Here is a 23,736-nt window from a genome sequence, read left to right on the forward strand (position 1 = left end):
CCTTTTGAAAAGTATCTGCGAGCCGGCACTGTAACCTGAAGCAGTCTATGGATATCGCTTTTCAAGTAAGAGAGAGAGGCAGAAAGAGAGAGAAAAGTGCAAAAGAGGAAGGATAAGGAGAGAAAGAGAGTGAGAGGGAAGATGGGGGGGGGCAAGAGAACAGAGACAAAGAACTGCCTTTTGAAACAAAAGAGGGGAAAAGAGGTAAACAGTCTGTTCATGGGCTTCCTGTAAAGCAACATCCTAATGCACTGCAAGGGGGAAACCATGGGGCTGTATTCAAATGTCCTGTTAAAAAGACTCATCTGTCAGAAACAGAGCACTCAACGGTGATCTCTTCTGCCAAGCAGTTCCTCAGCAAAGGGCCAAAAACCAACCAAACAGACTCATGTAAATAAGATTTTCCATTGCAACTCCCTGAGCCACAGCCAAAGAAGAGCTATAACATTCCACTAAAGTACTGGAAACAATGGAGTTTAAAGGGACACAGTTAAAGGGGATTTTTTTTTGGTGTGTGTGCCGTAACCAGGGGCAACAGAGTGACTAGCAGAGAGTGCACTTTATCCAAACACCATTTTAATTAGAAATGTGTCTAGATGTTCATGTACAGTTTACTTAGGTGGAGAACACAGGTTTAAATCAAGCATTAAATCACATTTGTTCTTTCTCTAACAATACAGTTGTTGTTAATTTTGGTTGGCCACTTAAAGAAGCCGGCCATTACGCCAGAAGCGCTAATGATTAAGCATGCAGGCTTCAGTCGTTCAATGGAATGGTATTTTAGCAACAGTGCATGTCTTCAAGCGTCCGCAGCTGGGACGCGGGCAGATTTCCTCCTGGATCCTGGGTCTAGGTGTGCATCGAGGCCGCGTGCGTGTTTGTGTCGGGAAGATGAAATGGCAGCTGCGGCGACATGGGATATCATAGGAACTCTGGGCAACTAACATTTGCCTTTCTGTCTCTCTGGAATCCAACTTAAGAGGTCGTCACCATTCCTCTGACCCTCGGCCCTTGGCCAAACGCACGGCAGCTGTGTGTGCGGGGTTAAGAAACAAGATAAACAACAGCTACTCTGACAGACGCTCCTAGCTGCCACCACACCTTGGCTATGTGACACCTCAACCCTCAGAACAGAACTGTCGTCGAGGACTACGTTAGCTGCATATAAACAGCCATGGCCGTATTCGGTTTCACAGTATGAGGAAAGACAGAATGAGGGCAAAGCATACCGAGTGGAAATGTGAGATACCCCGATGGTGCCATAAATCACAATGATGTGACCAATAGAGCTGTATGATATTTCACCAAATTCTGGAATCCTTGATGTTTCTCCTTGCATATGTTCCATTCGATCATCCAGGGGGAGTCTTTGGTGGAGAAGCAGTTTGAAGCAGGCCAGTGGGAGCCGTCCAGTCCAGTTTCAGATCAGTGTTGCTGTACATATGGCACAAACTGCAACTGGAGGGGGCCGGCGCCCACGTGTTAGATTTAAACAGGCTAGGACAGCTGGTGCCAAGAGCTAAGACCAAATGACAGTGGAGAATCTTGGGGAATTCGGACCGTTTTTATGACTGTGGGCAAACTGTTGGAGCTCGGAGCTCCTCCTGCTAAGGACATTAAAGGGGGTCTTTACGGGGCCTGCCAGCACAGCCCTGGCCCCTTTAATGAGGGACAGTGTCCAGCCCAAGTCCCCTCTTAACTACCACAGCCCCCCCCCGTACTGACGACCCACTGTGGGCCCCCAGCCACATCGACAACCAATGACATCTGGCCCCTCCATCTCTAGCCTCCTCCTCCTTATATATACCAGGCCTAATGGCCAATTTACAAACTCAAGAGCCAGGGAACAGGAACATGGTTCCCATTTATAGTTCCACTGCACACACTGCCTCCTCCCCAGAATCCTCCGCTCCTGCTCCGTCGATCACTCCCACATTAGGTTATACGAGACAGGAGGCCCATCCGACCTAATCAGGCTTATCCTTTCCAGAGGACGGCCATTAAAGTAGCCTCCCTCCTACCATGCCACGCCAGACATCGACTGGAGTCCAGTGAATTAAAGAAATGAATGGCTTCCTCAGTATCACAATTAAAACAGCAAAAAGACATTTTAAGAAAAGAAAAAACAGATGAAACCTCATTATAGAAGTGAAGACTCTGTTCCATGCCATCATGCATCAGATAGAGCCGGAGCCAGAGCCAACAGCATTATAAAACATTTATGAACATAACACGGCATGGAACACACAGGGCAGATGTATTTTATTTCAGCCTTTCAAAGGCTGGTTCATATTCTGCCTGAAACTCCAACAGCAGAACTCTGTCACTCTAGAACACAGCAGTGGACTTCTCTTCAGGAGAGAAGAGTGAAACAGGTTGCAGACAGCTATTCTGCCTGGACCCCTTTGATAACCTATTGCCATCACCCATTTTGATCTTCATTTGAGTTTTACTCTTCTTCAGCATGATTTCTTCTTCACTCCGGCTCGGGGTCTCATTCTGTATCAAAACCCCTCCCCCTTTCATTCCAAACACAACAGTGTTATCCATGTCAAATCCATTGGAGACTGCCTGGGGGAGTCACTACGGAGCCAATAGATTCCTCCATCCACTGAGTCACTACTCAGTCCACACTAGACAGAGGGAGAGCTTGAGCAATAACCTGCTTCAAAACAAAAAAATAGCACTTAAAATCTCTATCTTATCGCCTCAATTTAGTGGAATAAGTGATGTGTTCTGTGTAAGACGTAAGCTTCGAAAATTGCTTTGCAAATCAGTATAAGCTACTGAACATGCAGTAGTCAGAGGTCTTTGCCACATAAAGGTATTTTATACTTTGCTTTTACAAGTAACAATATTATAGACAACACACATGAAACCAATGAATGTGAATTCATACATAAGGCTTTTCCGCACGTCTGAGGTGAGGTTTGAATCTCAGCTTGGTTTTATGTCCCTTTTGAACCAACCAAATAAACTGTGGATGAAGATGTTAAAAGGCCTTGAGTCCTCTGGTCTAAAAGAAAAGCCGGACACGTTAAGAGAGAAATAATGAAACTCCTTGGAGTAGTCCTGGTAAGCTCAGAGCCCCTGCAAAGAGGATTTTGTATAAACACATTAATCTCCGTACTGTATTGAAGTGCTTAACAGACCAAATTCCTATGCAAGTCAGGCGAAGAAGAACAAAACAATAGCATCTGACACATTTTAATCCTCCCCTTAAAGTACAAAAAAACAGGGAAATATATTCAGTCTTGCAGACACTGTAAAACAATTATGCTCACAACGATCAGGAAGTGCTTTCAGTGGTTAAGAAGGGAGCGAGAAAGAGAGACAAAGAAAAGAGAGAATTTTCTGAATCCTCTTGTTATGTCTTGTTTTTTGCTGAGCCATTTTAACAGGTGACTTCTAACAATTAACACCAGGGATAACAGCCTTTCACCTTCCCTTCCTGACCGGGCCACAAGTGTGACATGTAACATGGTTCGACTAGATGAAAGACGCACACCAGAAGTGTGAAACGCTCATTCCCAGCCAAACTGATAGACGGACCATTGTTATTCTAACCCAGCCTAGGGAAGTATGTTTAGCCTCTCCTAATGGCTAGCCCCCTCAATGACAAGGCCCTGCACTAAAAATAAACCATTACAACTCTGTACAACCAGTTGGGAAGAAACCATTATTTACTGACAGGCAGCGAAGGAAAAGAAATGAGACACTCACTAACTCCTTAACAGTGAGGTAGACCCACAAGTTGTTGAGCAGCAGAAAAATAGATCAGAGTAGGCAGATAATACTAAACATGGAATCACAGGTGAAGCCATGAATCAGGTTCTGGGTGCCACTATTTCACCCTGGCTGCCTCCGCTTCCACAGTGGCCATAACCATAGAAGTGACAGTGAATACTAATAGGGTGAGCCTCTGAGTGTCGCTCCAAACTACCCCGGCACACACAGAGCACTGCAGCAGAATAATAAATGAGTGACTTTGACAGAAAACACATAGGCTTAAAAGAGGAGAAAATCAGTTTGAAGGATGAGAGACCGTCAAGGCAATGAATTTAAAGGTTGGTGGTGGGAGGGGGGCAGGGGTTTTTGGATATGACAGGGGTGGTTATTTGCTGGCAGCGAGCGTTGAGCGGTGAGCCCCCTACACCAACAAAGAGCCTTTCATATTTCCTGTGAACAGCGACACAGACTTCCATTAATCCCCAGGGGGAGGGCTCATCTTGGCCTTCCCCTCTGCACATAAATTACTTCCCTGATACCCTTTCACGTATTACCGCTCAGTGTTTTCACCACAAGAAAGCAGGAAGAAAGTAAAGAGAGCAAAGGAACCGGCCGCAGAACATCTTGAATGTGTTAGCCCACTCTTTAAACAGTTATGTCGGCGCTAATTCTTAACACATGCTTTTGCTTCGTTGAGCTTTGCTTAGAACCAGAACTAGAGAATAGCAAAGAGACTGTGGAAGACTCTTGATGGCCATCTCTGATCAGAAAGAGTCAGGAGAAGAGACATCGGCGTGGTCCAAAGCTCAGTCCAGCTGTCATGTTTTGTGAGCAGATAAAACAGATTCCGACAGACAGAGTGCATGCCAATCCCCACTCATCCCCTACAGAATGGCAGCGACCAGCGGTTCTTCCCGGCTGAGGCAGACACACACAGCCTCCGACCCCTCAGTGGTCCACGGGTCGAGGCCCGACAAGAGGCTAAAGAGCCATGGCTACAAACACGCACACAGTACCACATGCCTGGGGAGGAGAAACCACTACCCGGAAAAAGACAGTGAGAGCGAGAAACAGCAGAGAGACAGACAGAGAGAGGGAAAAGGGGAGACAAAGAGAGAGAGAGAGAGAGAGTGGGAGACAGAGAAAGGCGGAGGGAGAGCAGGGGTGAGGGAAATGCCACCACATTAAATGTGCATCTTTCTGTCAGGCCCACCTTATTTCAAACAGGCACAAATCAATGGCGGCGCAATCACATTTTCCATTGGCGCTGCACTGCGCTTTCAGAGCGGCGGAACAATAAATAAACGGCAGGGATAATCACAAGGCCCAGATTGGAGGGGAGTGGGCGAGGAGAGGAGAAGCCAGACACAGCCTCAGCTGTGGCCAAGTGGCATGGAATTCTGTTCCAGCTGTCAACAGCAGCCAGACGGCACCTACTTCACCACACGCCACCCCATCAACGGCCACACTGGCCTCGCTCCGAAGGGACCGCAGCGGGGTTGGGGGGGGGGGGGGGTCGGGGGGCAGCGGAATAACGGCGGCCACTTATTGTTACCTCGGCTAGGAAAGCCACAGGCGGCGTTGTTTAGATGCTGCGTTAAGGGGGATAGGTGTGGTGTGACAGGTGGGCTTGCGTACATCGTCAGAGCTATTCTCCCAGGCAGCACCATCCCAGCGCTGGCTTGTGCTGCTGCCGCGCTGCCCGAGGCTGTCATCACTTGGCATGACTCAAGTTCGTGAGTCAGGGCAGCGGGCACACAGCTGCGGGCATGACAAAGTGCCAGTCACGCACGCCAGTACGCGTTCAACTCCACGGCGCAGAAATCATTTGTACTCAAACACTTGAGGTCTGCTGTCTTTATCCCTAACGTTTAACTACCCAAAAACTCTCAGTTAAAACAGGTCAAAATAATACTCATATTCTCCTATTGAACGTGCATGAAAGGCAAACTGCTTATCCAGTTGATCACTAATGTGCTGTAAATCTCATATAGAACGGTTTTGAATGGCAACATCATATTCATCAAATCTCTATTCAGACAGGAATCATTCAGCAACCATATAAAAGACCTCTAACAATGGCCATTACTGGTCAGGGGAGATGCACGACAGAATAGAATAGCACTGCTAAATTCACTGCCGCTCCAAAGAACACAATGGCCTTGTTTGTGTCACTGTGACCTTAGCACTCCTAGACAACACATTCTCTGTGGGACAGAGGGAGAGAATGCAAGCCTTTCACATTCAAATGGCCTACCCAACCAACATTTGTCTTTTTTTCCCTGCACATCCAATAAGGTCAACTTTATTGCAACCTAGACAGGTTAGCCCCCCCCCTCCCAAACCAAACCTGATTGCAACCCTGAAAACAAACAAACTAGAGGAGGTGGTGTCGGTCCGTTGTGTCTGTTCCTTGAACCTCCTCGGCACATTCATGTGAACAGGCAGGATGGGGCTTATCTCTGTTCAAGTTATCCCGTCAAATGGCACCCACTTCAGCATACCTCAGGCCAGGAGAGGGGGCCCAAAATAGCCTGAGCTCCCCTACTTAGCCTCCCTTCAATACCCACTGGAGGAATTCCTCTAGATCAGCCAAGTTGCCTCTGTGAACGCCATGCATGGAATGGATTCCCTTGACCACACACACGTATATGTACACATGCCCGAACGCACACACACACACCCACACACACACCCACACACTCAGAAACCACCCATCCTTCCACCTCACTGTCAGCAGGCTAAATGACACAAAGGGTTCATAAATCAGCTTCAGTCATTATTTTACTGCTATCTCTTTGTTCTTTTCACATTAAAAAAACAGACTATAGAAGAGTTCTGGTTTAAATTGGAACGTCTCTTTTTTTCCAAGCTTACAGATGGACCCAAGTAAAGACAATTCACTGGCTGCACCGCTTTGTCTATATTTTCTTTCCATAATTGTTTTTCTAAAGGGAGGAGATAGCGGTTGGTCTTGTGTTAATATATACGTTGAGGATGGAATAAAATAAAGCCAGGTGGGACCCCCTTGATAAGCTTCTCTTCAAAGTCAATCAAAAAGTGTTTAAGTGAACTCCACAAGGGACATGTATGGTCAGAGATTACAAAACACAGGAGTGGTTCGGTACAGGCAGCAGAAAAACAAATGAAAAAAGAACCATAGAGAGGAAAATGCAATAACAGCCTTGCATGCCTACCTCCCCTCCCACTAAGACATTCATATTGGAACAAACAAGACCCTAATAACATGTGGCGAGTCTCCTCAACCCATGACAATCTCCGACAACCCGCCCTCGACCCTGCAGACCTTCTTTACATAGTTCGTCAAACTCTGCCTCTCTTGCCCTCCACTCTGTTTTTATTGTTCTCCAGCTACAGACATACCAAATCAATCACGCGCAGTACAAAGACCCAGCAGGGAGACGGAGAAAAGATTGGAAACACTGGAGCAACTCTAGCTTTAAATCCCTTTTTTTCATAAAATCTTTGAAAAAAAGAAACAAAATCTTTTCAAATCCCCACACAAATCCTTCATCTAGTCCAGTAATAATGACCTCAGTTCAAGATTGAAATCCAAGTGTTCATCCTAGAATCAGTTTACGCATTTAACCCTGGCCTTCCACCCATGCATCATGATTTAGTCGAGGCAATATGATTCTGAGTGACTTTCACTCTGGCCAGACGCAATCAATTTGAATTCTAGCAAAAGGAAAATTCCATAGTGTAAAATAGAGACTAAAATGTCCACTGAATGGGAACATTTCAGGATAAAGCTGCCCCTAGGTCTTTGATTCCAATTCGTGGTCCTTAATAAGGCCAATTCATTCTCCTCCCATACCCAAGTCCCTCTATCACTAGTGACAGGCGTGAAAGGTCAATAACCTTGGCTCGTAGCCCTCATATGGTTAGCAGTGCCATGCCACACATTAATGGGTGAGCCCATTATTCCAAACTCTTAAAGTCAGCCGAAGGAAGCTTGTCTTAGCCAAAAGGTCACAGTGCTTAGAACACTTAGTGGATAGAGTGAATGAGAGACACAGCATGTCATGAGATGGAGTGTGTTGCTCTCTTGACTGGTACAGTAGGAGGGTTACCGGAAAGTACCAGGAATGTCAGTGAGTTAACACTGACTATGTACGTTGAACCAGAGGACATTTACTAGCCACTTCTAACTAGCATTTCTTTCATGTTTTATGTTGGTTCATATTGACATACTGACTGACAATGCTTGTGTTCACCGCTAAGCAAGCCCGGTCAAGTGGGCTCTCCATGGTAAGCAGAGCCTCAAATCCGTAATTAAATCTATTAAGGCTTCCTATCTTTAATTCAGTTCATACTTGAGCAAGGCCCAAGTAGTGCAGACTTGGTGCAACATCCAGGGTGCCTGAGGCTATAAGCGACTAGCCCGGGGCTATAAGCGACCAGCCCGGGGCTATAAGCGACCAGCCCGGGGCTATGAGCGACCAGCCCGGGGCTATGAGCGACCAGCCCGGGGCTATGAGCGACCAGCCCGGGGCTATGAGCGACCAGCCCGGGGCTATGAGCGACCAGCCCGGGGCTATAAGCGACCAGCCCGGGGCTATAAGCGACCAGCCCGGGGCTATGAGCACCCCAGAAGTGGTCCTCCACCGCCCTGACAATACCTTCAGCTTGTCTCCTGCTGAGCCTGCGTTATTAAAGCAAATAAAGTGGCGTCACGCTGCATGCTCTTTAAGGCCTCAGTAAATATCGACACAGGGTGAGATAATGTAAACCCGGGCTGAAGACGGCGGGGCGAGGGATATCCGCATGACGGCGGCAGCGTCAGAGCAGTCCGGTAACTGTATATCACTTTGAGTGGGACAGTAATATGGACAGGCTCATCCGCTCGTCTGACGAGGAAACAGTCTGGGTTGGGCGAAGACGAACTGTCGCCTCCGTTCCCAATAACCAGATGCCCGAGATTAAACTGATATAAATCAACATAATTAGTTTGTTCTTTTGACCATGTTACTAAATTCGATAACTGTCCCTTCGGATGTGCCCTGGGTCATGTGATCAGTGTGTAGTGATGAGAGTTAGTGTTATTCATATCCTGCCTCAGCCTGTCTTTCTCCAGCTCTCTCTCGCTCGTTCTCTCTCTCACTCTCTCTCTCTCGTTCTCTCTCTGTCGCTCTGTCCCTTCCTACAGCATAGCTCAGCCAGACACTGAGGCCTCTTCTGCTGAAGCAGAGAGACCACTGGGAAATATAAAAAACACCACCATCCACAAAACACCACCGGCCGAGCAATTCGTCAAAAAAGATGTGCTCAGCTAATGACTAAAAACCACAAGGTTGTCAAGGTCAACATAAGGAACAAATCCCGGGGTTGGTTTGGACACAGCATAATGCTAAGCAGAATGCTTCAGTTGTGTCCACGCATCACTCAATCATCCAGCGGAGGACAGGGGAGCTCATCCATCACACTGCTGCTTACGTGAAGGAGGGGGGGATGGGCAGGGAGTGGTCCGAGACGGAAGGGCCAGATAGATGGAGGGGGAAGGGAGGATGTGTCAGAGGGGGATGTCACAGGATAGGCACTGGCGACTCATCAGAGAGCAAAGTCCAAAGAGCCGCTGTTGCGTTGAAATAGAAGCCCCCTCCGGAACACAATAGTTGGTGTGGCCCACGGCGGCCGGTGGGAGGGAGAAGAGGGAGGGCGATAGGCTGCCTGTCATCTCTCTCATCCCAAGCAGGATATTGGCCTTTGTGGAACATGGTTACAGTATCTGGGTCAATTAATGTCTCCCTGCCTCAAATTTCCCCTTTTGTTGTCTGTGAAATAATTGTGTGCCAGTTCCTTTGGCCTCTGCAGCTTAGACCTTGAGGTGAGCTTTACATTCAACAAGAAAGAAAACATTTAAAACACTAAAAACACACTCATGCATTGCCGGCACAGTTTTGCTCTGTTTCACGCTCTCAGTTCAGTGGAGCAGACTCATAAATAAATGAATTTAAGTATTAATTTCCCTCTATGAGCCTACAGACACGAGATGGTCCCATTTCATTTAATTGTTAAATGCCTTCAATCTCCTCTTGTTTGCTGACAGATAGGTAGAGCCAGAGGATTAGAAACTTAAATTAATTTGAAACAAAGAAAAAGGAGAAAGAGAGAAAAAAGCTGTGAGTTCCTGTGGTACGAGGAATATTTGTTCTTGTTCCCCATTATGCTTAGCGACGACTGAATGGTGGGATGTGGTGGACAATGTGAGGGATGGCCTCCGCACACTCAGCTAGCTAGCAGCATGAGGAGAAAAACAAGCACACAACACAGAGAAAGGGAATGAAAAAACGGGAGGAGGGCACAATAAATAAGGGGTTTTGAATACTGCTCAATCAACTGCTGGGGCACCACTGTGAACAGGGCTTTCTTTGTAGAGCTAGAATCTAGCAGGAGAGATATGGAGTTGTTTGCTGTGCTGCTGCCCAAACTAAAGAGGGCCGCCTCTTAAAAAAAAAATAAAGAAACTAGTGAAAACCACAATCTGGTCAGCTCTTTATACTAAAATAAACTTAATTGTGTTACTGTGTTGATCTATTGTCTGTCAAGTGCGAGCTGGAGATTTAAGACTAGCCTGCACATATGGAAGCCTACGTGGAAAGCGAGGTCAACATAGCTTTTTCTACCCAATGTCATTACATGGAAGGGTCATGTTCTGCACTCCCCGGATGTCTTTCCTGTTAAATAAAACTCACACATATGAATTAGAGTGGTCGTTCAGGCTCAGAAACCAACGCGGACAGGAACCATTCCCGTTCCCCTCAGTCTCACCTCATCACAGAGTACTTACAGGGAGGGATAGGATTGCAAAAAAAAAAAAAAAGAAAGAAATTCATCTTTGCCTTGTGACAGACTTTTAGATTGAAGCACCACATCAATTCCAGAAATCTAAGCCAGAGTGGGTCGAGAGTGCTGGGGCCCAGGTTTGTTTCAGAAGCAAATAACCAATAAAAGCACATAACCTTCATATGACTGACAACCTACCCGTGCACCTGTTGTATGAAACCTACAGCCTGGGTTCCCACATCCAAACCTTATATGGATACACAGTCAACACAATCATTTGGAGAAAAAAAAAGTCTGTTCCAAACGTCATCAAGGCTTATGACGTTAAACCTTTTGACATTAAACCATTTGAAAATTCACGTTAGACGCTGCTTAATGTCCGCTGAATAATATCGGAATGATAGGCTGGTGACTGACAATGAAGCAAGGCCCTTAGCAGCAGCCGTGGAACTCTCCTCTAACTGGTGGAGCGGGAGAGGAGCTCCACTGAAGCCCAGGGCCGTCTGAATAGGGAAATGATATGCCAAGGACAAAATGACCCCACACGCACACACACACACACACACACACATACACACACAATCGTTGCAGATTACACGCACACACACGGACACACACACACACAGAGGCACCTTAACCACCACCCAATGTCAGTTTCCCACAGTCTAATAGGGGGCAGGGCTAGCGTCCGATATGAGCGATATGAGCGTGAGTGCCGAGAAGTGAGAATTGAGCCGTACCGAAGGTTAGCCGGAGCCAATGTCAACTCTCTGTCAGCCACTCACACCGAAACTCTTTATCTGCATTCAGGCATTTCACAAGTCCCTGTCTGCTCCCAAAACACGCACAGATGCTGAGCAGGCTACCTATTTGATAAGGAGGCGCTGGTGAGAAAAAAGGTCAGCCATAAATAAAATATGACCTCTACAGTCACGCCGGCATCATAGCCCTGAAAGACGCTGCCGACCCCCCTCCCCCCCGACAGTGTGGAAAATTAGCCGCAGATGGGGGCGATTGCGTAAATACATTAAAGACATTACTATTTCATGGTTATGATACGGCCTTTAGAGTGCCATGGAGCCAGGCTCATTCTCCTGTACTCTCTCCTCCACCTGCTCAACTAACCAAACCAACGTGCTATATCGAGGGCTAAATTGCATCAGAAGTCGGAGGTATTGAAGCCATATACCACCGAGATCCAATTAGCCGCCATGACACTGACGGTGATCTAGGCCATGGCGGCGAGGCACAGGGAAAGACCAACACTGACACGAAACGTGCGGGGGACGAAAACATATAGGGCCTCATAACAATAAAGAACAAAGCAGATTCCTCTGAAACCTGGCAGAGTCAGACATGCTTTAGCTGGGAACTGGAGCACAACCTTCATTACAACATATTGATCAGGCCAAACAAAGACCCTGGATCTATTGATCTGTGTGGCGGGGGAAAAAGAGCTAAACAGGGAGAATGAGAAGGAGACCAATGGACTGGTGCTGCAAACTGGATAACTCAGGGAGAGGTGCTTGCCGAGGCTAAAAACAAGAGAGGCAAGGGATTGGGATTTAGAACCACCATCAAATGGGACGGGGAGAGAGGTGTGGCCGCTGGGTTCCACTTGATGTCCGACTATAAAAAACAAGAGATAAGGGCATCTTGTAACAAGCAGCGATCCTTGTAATGAAAAAAATAATAAAGTAAGGGCTTGGCTGGGTTGGATGCCTCCTGCTGCTTCCAGTCCCTACCCCCCCCCCACCTCCGCTTCTCTTCCTCTCCTCCTCGGCTCCTCCACTTCTCTCTTTATCGAAGGATGATGGCTCCTCTGTAGTTATGGATCTCATCTCCACCAGGGGATTAGAATATTAAGGAAGCCTTGTTTGACTATTGAATAATTCAGGATTGGCACAGACATCAGTGCTACAGACAGCGCTTTGCTATACAACCTCATCTGTAGCAAGGCAGCCAGGGGGAGCTTGGTTTCACAAGGCGGTTACACACACTTTCTTATCTAGGACCACAATGCACTGTGCCATGACACTGACTGAGGATAACCTTCAGATGGGCATTATTCAAAACCGGAATGTGGTAACTGACCCCATGCCCCGATCCCGTGTATCTTTGTTATAACGTCCTATAAACTCAATGGGGGAATTCAGAAATGACAAAAGAACCCGGCAGACAGTGTGTTCTAGTGTTCCACAGGCTGCCTCTCAGAACTAATAAAGACACTGTTAATTACAATGCCACGGACACACTAATTCATTACCATTTATCAGGTGTACAGTTCGGAGGATGGTGGAAACATCCGGACCCAACCAACTGACCGGCGCCCCTCCTGAAACGCTCCACCTCCCCGCATGGATGGATGTTAAATGCAAAAGTGGAGGAATTCAGGTATGATGTCATAATGTTAGCACTTCAGCAGTTTTTAAAGTGAATGTGAATGCGCCGATATGCCGGCCCTACTGACCTTTTATTTCCCTGAATTAGCCACTGTCTTGTAGCAAGAATGTCGATATACACAAAAAGTAGCAGGGAACAATGTGTGACTTTGCAAACTTACCAGATTAGGTATCTGTGGTGATTACCCATGAGCAGCCATCATTAGGCAGCAACGTGCACTGAGAAGTGACGTGCATGTGGCGCCGCCCCAGTCAGGGTCACGACCTTCATTAGCTGGTCTCTCCATTCAGTATAAACTTGCCAGAATGACATGCTGCCACCAGCATCCACACACACATGCGTGCAACACACTCACACCGCCCCCGCAGAAGAGGTTGAGTCAGTTGCTGAGCACCGGCCCCAATTCGCCATCCGAGGTCGACCAGGGTCGCGTCTGAACAAACACATATGCCTTTCAAATACTTCTGAGAAAAAAAATATCTGCACAGGGGTCATCAGATTGAGCGCAAAGAACCAGAACAACAACAGCAACCCCTTCGCAAAAAAAGAACCAAAACCACCAGAAATGTGTTATATTTTATGTGTAATAGTTTTTTCTTGAAATGTTTTCTTTTCATCAAAGGGGACTGCTTAATTGTTGGTTTAAAGGATGTGTCTTAATAAAACGGAGCAGGGAAAGGTAATTTAACCAAACGAAAAAGTCATGAAAAGTGCTGTGATTTCGAAATCCTAGGAGGTCTTTTTGTCCAGCACACATTTCATTAAAGAAAACAGAGCGGCGAAGCTGTTGCCCCAACACTCACAGCTGATGTTTACACTGCTTGTTTAAACCACATAGTGTAATCGTTCAACTGTATCTCCCCAGCCAGGCCGGCAGGCTCAGGGTCTGAACCCACTGTCAGTGGAGCCAGATACAAAACAGCTCAGTGGACACGGTCGACGTGCTGGCCCAAAAAGCACTTAAAGTGCGGTTGAAGTAGACCATAAACACAGTCGCCTTTCATCGGCCCGGCGCGTTTAATTGGCAAACATATCTGAAACTAAAGGCCTTCAGGGTTGGAAGAAAAGAAAAAGAAAAATGGAAAGTAGGGTAGCATAGTGTAGGTGGTGGGGGTTGTTAGTTGGGTAGGCAGGGCTGCTGCATCCTGGAGGAGGGTGTGTTAAGTTCAATTAGGCTTTTGGGCTTTTTCATTAACCCAGTTTTGGAGAGGAATGCCTCTGCTGAATAATGCCGCTGTGACTTACTCGCTTAAAATCCCTGCATAAAAAAAGAACTCCTTGTCTGAAAGGCAGGACAATACATGTCAGCTCTCTATAGCCTGTATTCCATTATCCAGTAGCCTCAAGACGCAGGCCACACTGCCATCGCCAGCCATGCTGCCATTTTATCTGCTGTTTTCATCAGATGAGTAATTTCCATCAAACAGGAAACGAACATGACATGAATGTTAAAATGTCCTTTTCATAGGAACACTCACTGGTATGGGAAGTGGTCAGCTTAGCTGTGGCGGTGAATGGCGATGAGTATAGCGAGTGGGAGTACATACAGGACACAGGCCATGTTTGGTCTTTCTCTCAGGGACATAGTATCAGCAAGCCCTAAACAAATAGTCCCCTGCTTTAGAACAAGGTCATGAGGGGCCCCTTGGGGCCAGCAGCGGGAAACCTTCGGAGTCTGATGCAGATTCGCGTTCACAAACAAAGAGCTAAAATCCCTTTTCCACATCATCGGATAAAGAGAGGAGGTGTCATATATAAATAATTGTCCTCCTTTTTGCTCTCTGCTGCTCTGGTAGCCAGCGTTGTACAGATTCACCTGAACGATTCTATTGAGAACCAATGGAGCATCCACTACAGCCAACCAACAGCTCATCCATGGATCAGCATTACCTAACAAATCATTACGTCTTCAGAATTAGACAATTACTTTTGTGTATTGTGGAGAAATTGCCAATGAAGAGAATACCCAAGCAGTGTTGAATGTGTTTTGGGCATTTTAACATTGTTATTCCACTCTATTTGCATGTAAATGTTTCAATTCTCTGTGATCTTTTCAAGGTGTGTATTCTGGTAATCAATCATTGAAATTAATCCCTTTAAGAGATCTTGGGGGGGCTGAAGCTTCTTAAACCCCAGACTCCACACACTTCTACTATTTCCACACTCCAAAGTGTTGACTGGCAAAAGAACAAAGTGTGCATATTGTACCTAACACTGCATTATGACAGGCTGACAGTCACATTCACATTTATCCTTCTGCCCAACTTGGGGGAAGCAAAATGATCAATCTCTAGGCGAGGGCCTAGTATTAGCACAAAATGCTCCCTCGATTTTCTAAATGAGGACAGGGTCATGCATATTACAAAGAGCCTGCTAGATTATTTCTGACATAACAAGGAAGGATTTTCTGTTACAATGAGCATTAACACTCAGGTATGGTTGAGGAGAATGAGTGCCACAAGATTCAGTCAGTCCCCATTCATCCATTATGTAGGGCTAAGGCTGCAATTAAGGAAAGCAATGAAATGCACAGGAGGCAGGCATTCTCACAGAAAGAAAAACACTGTGGTGTGGTGGCTTTACGCTCTACACCTCATGCGGTTAGGAGCCACTCGGAAACCCCCGGTTACACTGCCTCCTGGTAAAAACAATATTCACAAGCAGCATGGTGAAAGTGGAGTTAGAAAACAGGAGGGGGTGGAGGGTCTCTCGACACTCCCTCCACACCGTGTGAGCTTTGTCTTTCAAAACATGCCACAGGAGCCTTTCATTAGCGACTGGCGCTTTCATTAGCATCATCCCACACCACTGGGCCACTGAGCCCAAGCCACAGCCCAGCGCATTACAATGACACAGTCAGGAAACCTGTCAGGGAACCTCTCCCAACGAAGGCTGGAGGGCTGAGGGAGGGATGAGTGGAGGGGAAAAGAAAGAGGAGAAAAGACAGGGGGTGAGGGAAGATAAAGAAAGTGGAGAAGAGGAGCAATGAAGGCAGTGAAACAAAAGGGAACCTGATTAGCCCTGGTCTTGGCCCATCCACAAGCCAAGTGAGTGGGAAATCCGTCACCTGGTTGATCAAAGGCAGGCTGGGCAGCGAATCAGGTATACGGAAGGCCCAGCAAAATCTCTGTCTTTCTTTTCAATCCACTCTTGTATTCCCTTCTCTCTTTTTTCCCCTCTTCCTCTCCTCTTTTTACCCTCCCCCCTCTGTTTCTCACTCTCTCGCTTTCTCTCCACACCCCCCATGCCGTTCTTGGCCTCCATCTCTCTTCTGACTCACATTCTCGGCTGACTGTGAATTCTAGACACACACTGTGAAATCCAAAGCCAGTGGAGTCATTTTTTGGTAAAGATGACCTCAAGGCCTAAAGCCCTTGGATAGCATGTTGCTGGTATATTCCTGTTTTATTATCAGCTGTAGCTCTGTCTCAGCTTTGTCCAGAGGTACTGCTGGTGGCTGTCACTATAATTTGTGCGCGATGTTTGTCTCTTTGGCAAAATGTTCACTTTGGGAATGATTACTCGCAAACATTGCCAGTCAATGGTAATGTATTCCATTACAAATTATAATTACAGTTACCATTCATTTTGCAGTTGGGTCCATTAAAATGTAAAATTTTTAAAACATGACATATTTCTGAATGGTGTATTGCCATACGAAGAGCAACGTATGTACTCAGGACAGGAAGTACGTTTATCGCCAGATCAGTGACTTGAGTGGAATGAGTGGTAGCAGCACAGAGACCCGTTAATTCGGCTGGGAACCGGATGAGTTCCTCAGCACACAACATGCATCCATGCCTACACATGTGATAAAGAGTCTGATGTGATTGAGGCAGAGGAAAACCAAGAAATATATCATTATTATTCAGCTTTGTGAAGATATTTGTAGCAAAATATACTTCATTCATCTTGTGTATGAAAAATATCTATAAACATTTGACAACCGTCTCTCAGTACCTGCCAAAGTATATTGAAACTTTAAGTAAACAAGGATGTCAAATAAGAAATATTTCTGGGCTGCGTTCTTTCATGTAGTCTAAACGGCTCTAAAGCTTAGCTTTTTGTGAAATTTGTGCCATAAATGAACTTTGAAAAAGTGCTTCTTTTTCCATTCTTGGTGCGCTGAGTGCTATCACCTCCAGACTAGTGGGTGGGTGACCGAAAACAAATTTGTCTTAGGCAATTGGTGGTATACTAGCAGCAAGCAAAGACGTAGTACAGCACTCGAAGTCAGTACTTCAAAGTTCTCTCAGAAACATCTTTTTTTGATCGATAAAGAGAAAAGCATTGCTAATTTTAGAATTATACACACATCAATTAAGAATTTTGTTTGCTCTATTTCTGCGTTGTTTTTCAAATTGCTTTTGAAAATAAACCTATTGGGATTTTGTGTCACCTGTTTGTGTCAGCGGGAAATGGCCAAAAGGCTCTGAAGGGGAGAGGCAGCGTAGGTGGCATAAGTGACTGATCCATACAACAGCAGTAGTTGGAGATCGAGCACAGCAGCGCAGCTGAGCTCAGCTGAGTGTCACGTATATAAACAGGAAAGTAGCTAAATCAACGAAAAATCCCCGGGGCTGCCCAAAAAGGTAGCCAAATTTGTCACTAGACTCTTTTACCAATAAAAGTCGCCAGAGGGGTCTGAAAGTGAACAAAGTGTCAACGCTGTGCAGTACTGTAGCAGGCAATACATGTGGTGAGCCATAGGAAACAAAATCAACCAGAGTCATAGGCTATTGTTCAACAACTTAGAAATCAGGCTGAACTCTGTGGCACTAATATGTCCTTGCTTCTAAAAGAAATACTCCTATAATAGTTGAACCGAATAAAAAAAAAGAAAATGAAGGGATGGGACAGAGTTAGCCTTTCATTCTTAGAAGTGCCAAGTAGTTAAACCTATTTGTTCTATAAGACGCATGTGTCAGCAAAGCTGTGTTGTATTCTCTGGATATGTAATTTCTAAACATAAAAAAGGATGCTTTATCAGCTCTGAAGATTTTCTTTTAAATACACATTACATTTGATAAATTTCGCATCCAAAGGGCCTTAAAAAGCCATGGCTATTTTTTACGACAGATAGTTATTAAAAGTCCAATGCAAATGTTTTTAGAAGCAATTACACAAACATATATAGCTTATTTGTAGTGATGGAAGATAGAAATGGATAAAGTTAAATACTGTGATATTGTTTGACAATATATTGTATCATCGCAAACATTTCTATTAGACGGTCTGATCAGTGGTCTTATTGGGGAAAAGAAACCAAAAACTAGCTTTTATTGTCTGAGAGATTTGGAACTGACTTTATAATGGGTCTTCAACTCATTGACTGCCTGGTGATGTCACACAACAGTAAAAGAGTATGATTATCATTTCACAGTATTACAAAATTTCACATTATTATTCCAACCTCATAGTATGGGAATATTTATATAAAATACAGGAAAAACCTTGACTACTTAATCCAAAATCCACAATCATTAAAGCCCTTTTCAGAACTAAAATAAATATGTCTTTTCATTGTGTCTTGTCTTTGAAACATTCCTTTTTTATAGAAGGGACTGCTTTAAGTTATCAACTTTCATAAGGCTTCAACATAATTCAAATTCTTCAAATATAGAGCTCAAATAACTGGTTTTAAAGGCAAATAAAGCTTCAGTCAAAACATAGGAACGCATTGTCCCAATGTTTATGCTTTGGCATTTCAGCAAACACTGCCAAGATTCAAAAAATCTAAATTGTGCTCTGTTCTTCAAAAAGAAAATAATTAGAAGCAGAGATAAATTGATCCAGATTTTATTGGCTTACAAACCAAAGAACATGGGTTTGTTGGCCAACATTACATTGACACAAATTGTTGAAATATGTTTGATGCTTGTTGTCAACCAACACTGCGCTAAATCTCAGCAATGTGTTGAGCAAAACACAGTATAGACATGGGCAGACACACGCACGCTACAGCGCACATGAACGGACATCAACAGACAGTGAAGAGAAACATGGAGAGATTCGCCACTTACCGTTGAAAAGGGGCTGTCCCTTCTCGGCACTCTCTGGCACCGCCACGACGGACACATCTTCAGAGAAGCCTGGCCGGCATAGAGGAGGGGTTCCTCTGCCCTCGGTGGTGAACTGTGTGTGTGGGGGGGGGGGGCAGAGAATGAGTAAGTCGCAAATCATCCCCCCTTCAAAACGTCCTTCTCTGACTACCCCCCAAAAGTATTGCTCAGTTCACGTTGTGAACCCTCCACTCCACTCTTCCTCCACAGTTGTACAAAAGCATCTGTTGTTTTTATAGCAGGGACTGCAATTAGGATAATGAGGCCAAAAGGGTTAAGCATTAGCCAAAGAGCCCGGCTAGGCAAGAACAGGCCCCATTTGTCTCTGTGAGGAGAAAGAGAGGCCCGAGCACAAGCACAGCCAGTGGATATATCTCAGAGGCTCATGGCTGGCCGGCCCCCTTATCTCTGCTCTGTTCTGGGTAAACGAGACTCTTTGAAGTTCAGGAACAGTAAAAACTAGACTACAACTACTAACAGTTTTACTAAACGGTAGGGGTGAAAGTCTGTGTCTGAATTCCTGTGTCTACTCAAACAAAACACCACATCATCATCTCTGTTTTCCTCCCCGTCTCGCTCTCTCTCTCTCTCTCTGACAGCCTAATGTTTGTGTTTTTTTTTTTAGATCAGTTATACTTCTGCAATTAGTTAACATAATTAATGATAATCTGCAAAAATACAGTATCTATTTACATTTTATATGGATTTTTTTATTTTTTATTATAGACAAAAGAAATAATCTGAAGGTAAAGTAGGCCATTAGCTAGAGTTGAGTTAAAATAGATTCGCAATCACTGATTCTGTAAAAGCATGTGCAAATCCAATCAGACATACCGGGTGGGCTTCAGCCACCCCACATCCCCAAATACACTTAATCCTATTTCTTTAGAAAGACCAGACCTCAAAAGAATGTGAAACAAGGGGAACTCAACAGAAAAAAGCATTGTGGGTATCCGTGCCACTTGCCATTCCTAATCAGTGGAATTTGAATCGAATATGCAGGGGGAGGAGAGGGAGGGGGAGGTGTAGGGCTGCCTTCCTAGCATGCTACATCAGACAGAGCACACCAAGAGGCACAATGGTTCACACACCACAGTACTTCTACCTAAACGTCTGATAGCTTTTTTTTTTTTAAACAAAATAAAGTTATTTCATAGTAGAGATTAATCATTTTAATATTTAAACAGTTTTTAGAAAAATTTAATTAAATTATTTTAAACTTCAAGTAATTGAAACTACAAATTAAAAAAAGTTAACTGTGAAGAAACCATTAAACAAGTATGTGCTATTAAAGTTTATAAGTAGGCTACTAGATACTTTTGTACTTTCGATCCTCGTCACTACAGGCAGATGAGATCAAGGCGAGGAGGTCGGAAATCAAACATTAACTTCGCATTGTCTCTGGAAGAGTTTGTGGATTGCACTAGGATGGTGAAACTCGACATAAGTGAACCGCTGTAGCAGTTTGCACTGAGCCTATTTACAAAACGGAACGGGCCATTGCCTCGAGGTTAATGTCGTGTCCGTTAGGAAGATAACAGTATAGTGGTAGGTTTTTGTAAATCAGTCGTTCAGATGGATGATTCAAGTCGCTATCATGTTGGTTCGAAAAAAGGTTAAAATGTAGACAACGAATGGGCATTTATAGACTATAATGCATCTCAGAAAGTAAAATAAATACAAATAACAAGTATTGTAATCAACGTTAGAAATACATTACAAAGCTTAAAATACAATTGATAATATTAAATTGTATACGTCCAAAAGCAAATTAAAAGATAGATTCATTGTAGCCAACACACTATCCTTTTTAAAATAATAGCTTTGAAAATGTCTAAGCAGGTTTATTTTCAAGCAACCTCAATCTATTAGGTATTGTCATTATTTGCTGACGCATCAAGTTCCCAATAGCCTACTGGATGGATTCGATCCGGAATCCAGGATAAAATGCCCATGTATCCTTTTCCATCCTCAAAACAGAGAGCTGCAAGAGACAACCGGGCGGGTAACCGGAGAAATCCCGGCAGCAGCATCCTCACAGAAAACAAGCACTAGTCTTATAACTGTTGTGTGTAACTCAAAGCCGTTTCGGAGACACATTACCTGCAAAGCGGCCAAAAGCGTGAGCACAAGCAGTCCCGTGCCCTCGTATAAGTACATGGATAGGCCGGTTGTTAATTATTTCCACTTGCAATCCGTGATAAATATCCGTATGTCTGCTGCAGTCTGGATGTAGTGATGAAATCAAACGTTCCCTGCTTACAACAAAGGCGGCAGCGGCAGCAACATTAGCAGCCTCCCCTATCCACTCTCCTCTCCGATCTGAGATCACCGCCTGGTACTGAGGCTGCTACCCCCTCCCATGCAGCCCCCCCCCCTCCCCCCGACAGAAGACGCTGTCGCTGTGCCAGGTTTTCTCACTGTCTCTCCCTACTGGTCAACTCGCCAATTTCTCACACCACAATTTGTACATTGATTTGAAACGCAGGGGAAGCTCGATTATGTCCTGATAATAATTGATAATAGATAAAATAATGACTGTTATTATTATTAAAGACAACGAATGCATACCTGGATTTTGCCAATCGGATAGGATAACATGTATGATTGTATTAAATATATTAGTCTATGCATATGTGCAAATGCATATCATTAACTAACTAATATTCGACATGAAAAAATTATGTTTCCTACCCTGTTTAGTGGCGGACTGAAACCACACATTTCCACCCGAATTTCAACCACTGGTTATTATTTTGTCCCATTATTCTGAATTAACGGACCATTAATTTTCCTTAATGCCCCGCAGCGCAACACTGTATAAATAACTAGCCATTCCCGCAAAAAAGTTATAGGCCTATAGCTCCACGGGGATAGAAATTGACCCGCAAATCCGAGATGCAAGATGGCCAGTCCGCACCTGGGTCTTTACTACGATTTCCGAAATTGTAACTTAAAACAGTGAAACAACGAATACACAATCACAAGTGGGCAAATGTAAGGTTAAAATGAAAGCCGTCAATCCAGTGTGATTTAAATGACAAGGTGATTATAATGCCCTCAAACACAGGAAATAGTCCACGTTCATATACTAGTGGGAGCTGGGAAACTCAGATGTGTCAGATTTGCTAATTCTAATAGTAATTATCTTCCACGTTCAACCAAGTCCACCAAGTTTTCCAGTCCCTAAAAACTTGCCACAGCCTAAATGTCTAGGAGAAATCGTCTTCCTAAAGTAGGCGGTGAATGCGCATTCCTATGGTATATTTAATAGCATACAAAACAAATAATAAATATATTTTTTTCTGATGATTTTAGAAGGATATGCAAATAGCATGAATGCTAATCAGATATGACACCTCTCTCTCTCTCTCTCTCTCTCTCTCTCTCTCTCAATCTTTAAGATTTAACATCAGAGATGTACTGGAGGGTAAAGGTTATTAACGCAGCCTTTTATTAATAAAATCGTGTTTATCTACAATTTGTTGCGTACCCAGCTACATTCAGTGCTACGTTTGTATTATTTTTTTCAATTTCTAATCATGTCAGTCGTTTTGCGAACATTTTGAATCATGAGTCAACTGTGGTCTTCATATCTGACCCAGATCAGCGATGGCATCTTGCTAGTCCAAGATGCTGCAAAGGTAAGGATATTTTTAAACGTCCAAAACTCATGCGTCTGCTGTAGAATAAGAACAAAAAACTAATAGCTTACTTTCGGAAAATGAGTCAAATTGTAAATAAAATAGTTGATGTTTCAGTCAGCTGGCTAGCTAGTTAGCTAGCTGCTGTAGATAGCCTGTCAGCTAATTAGCTCAATGCAATTCTCTGCTCTACGTAGATACTGTACAGTTCTTGCCGCTGGCATCAGTAACTTCTTAACTAATGAGCTAGCTAATACGTAATCCTAAAAATATAGCGAGGACATATAGGAAGTACTGTAGATGGTCTGAGCCGTTGGCTAAACCCCCAGTAGTAGGAAATATATTTGATCTATTTTTTCAGTAATTAAAAAAGGTGCAGTGAAAAAATATCACAGCAATTAAAACATGATTCCAAATATTGCTTTAAGAGAGTGAGACAAACAAGGACAATGAACACAGTAATGCTGAGGACGGCTACAATATAGGAAGGGGCAGAAAGAGAAGAGAGTTTGTGCTTTGGTAGTATACATGTATTACCACACACTGTACATAACTGGTGCTCTTCTGCTGTTTACAATACATTATTGCAGTGCAGCTCAAATTAGATAATAATCATGAATGTAATTAAAAAAGAAAACACATTTCACCATGAACATGTTCATCTTTATTTTCTGTTAAAGTGGTGTCCAGTCCAAATGAACTGTTTTGGGAGGAATAACCTGTGAATTGTGTGCAATTTGTAGAGAATTTAACTCCCTATTAAAAGACCTGCATGAAAAGCAATGAAATTATATAGCTTAAAAATAGCACATGTTTTGTGAATTGTTTATCTTACACAATCGCCTGGAGGACTTTATAGTTTACCCACCTTTTTTTTACTACTAAATCACTGTAAAACATTACAGTGGAAGATGTTGCAGCATGAAGACAGACAAGTACAGGACTTGAGTTTGCTGTCCAAGAAGAGGACTTGTGTTTGCAGTGGATAAGGTATCACAAATAGGTCTACTTAATATTTCAGGACAAATAGCAACATAGTTTAGAGCTCTGACCCAACATACATAATCTATTTCACCATGGAACATCCCACC

At 44.2% G+C, this 23,736-nt stretch overlaps 1 protein-coding gene across 2 annotated transcripts in view; it reads right to left on the reverse strand.

Moving 5' to 3' along the window:
• LOC105018767 (cadherin-2) overlaps window positions 1–21,322 on the reverse strand; it is a 72,042-nt gene extending 50,720 nt beyond the window's left edge. For both annotated transcript variants that reach the window (XM_010884462.5, XM_034291458.1), the window contains exons 1-2: window positions 21,105–21,322; window positions 18,963–19,074 (exon numbers count right to left, since the gene is read on the reverse strand). In XM_010884462.5, the coding sequence (XP_010882764.4) occupies window positions 18,963–19,074; window positions 21,105–21,161 (169 nt within the window). In that variant the 5' untranslated portion in view covers window positions 21,162–21,322. The remainder of the gene's footprint in view (window positions 1–18,962; window positions 19,075–21,104) is intronic.
• Window positions 21,323–23,736: the final 2,414 nt, after the last annotated feature.

Source organism: Esox lucius, chromosome 3, assembly GCF_011004845.1.
Source record: "Esox lucius isolate fEsoLuc1 chromosome 3, fEsoLuc1.pri, whole genome shotgun sequence".
Classification (NCBI taxonomy): domain Eukaryota; kingdom Metazoa; phylum Chordata; class Actinopteri; order Esociformes; family Esocidae; genus Esox; species Esox lucius.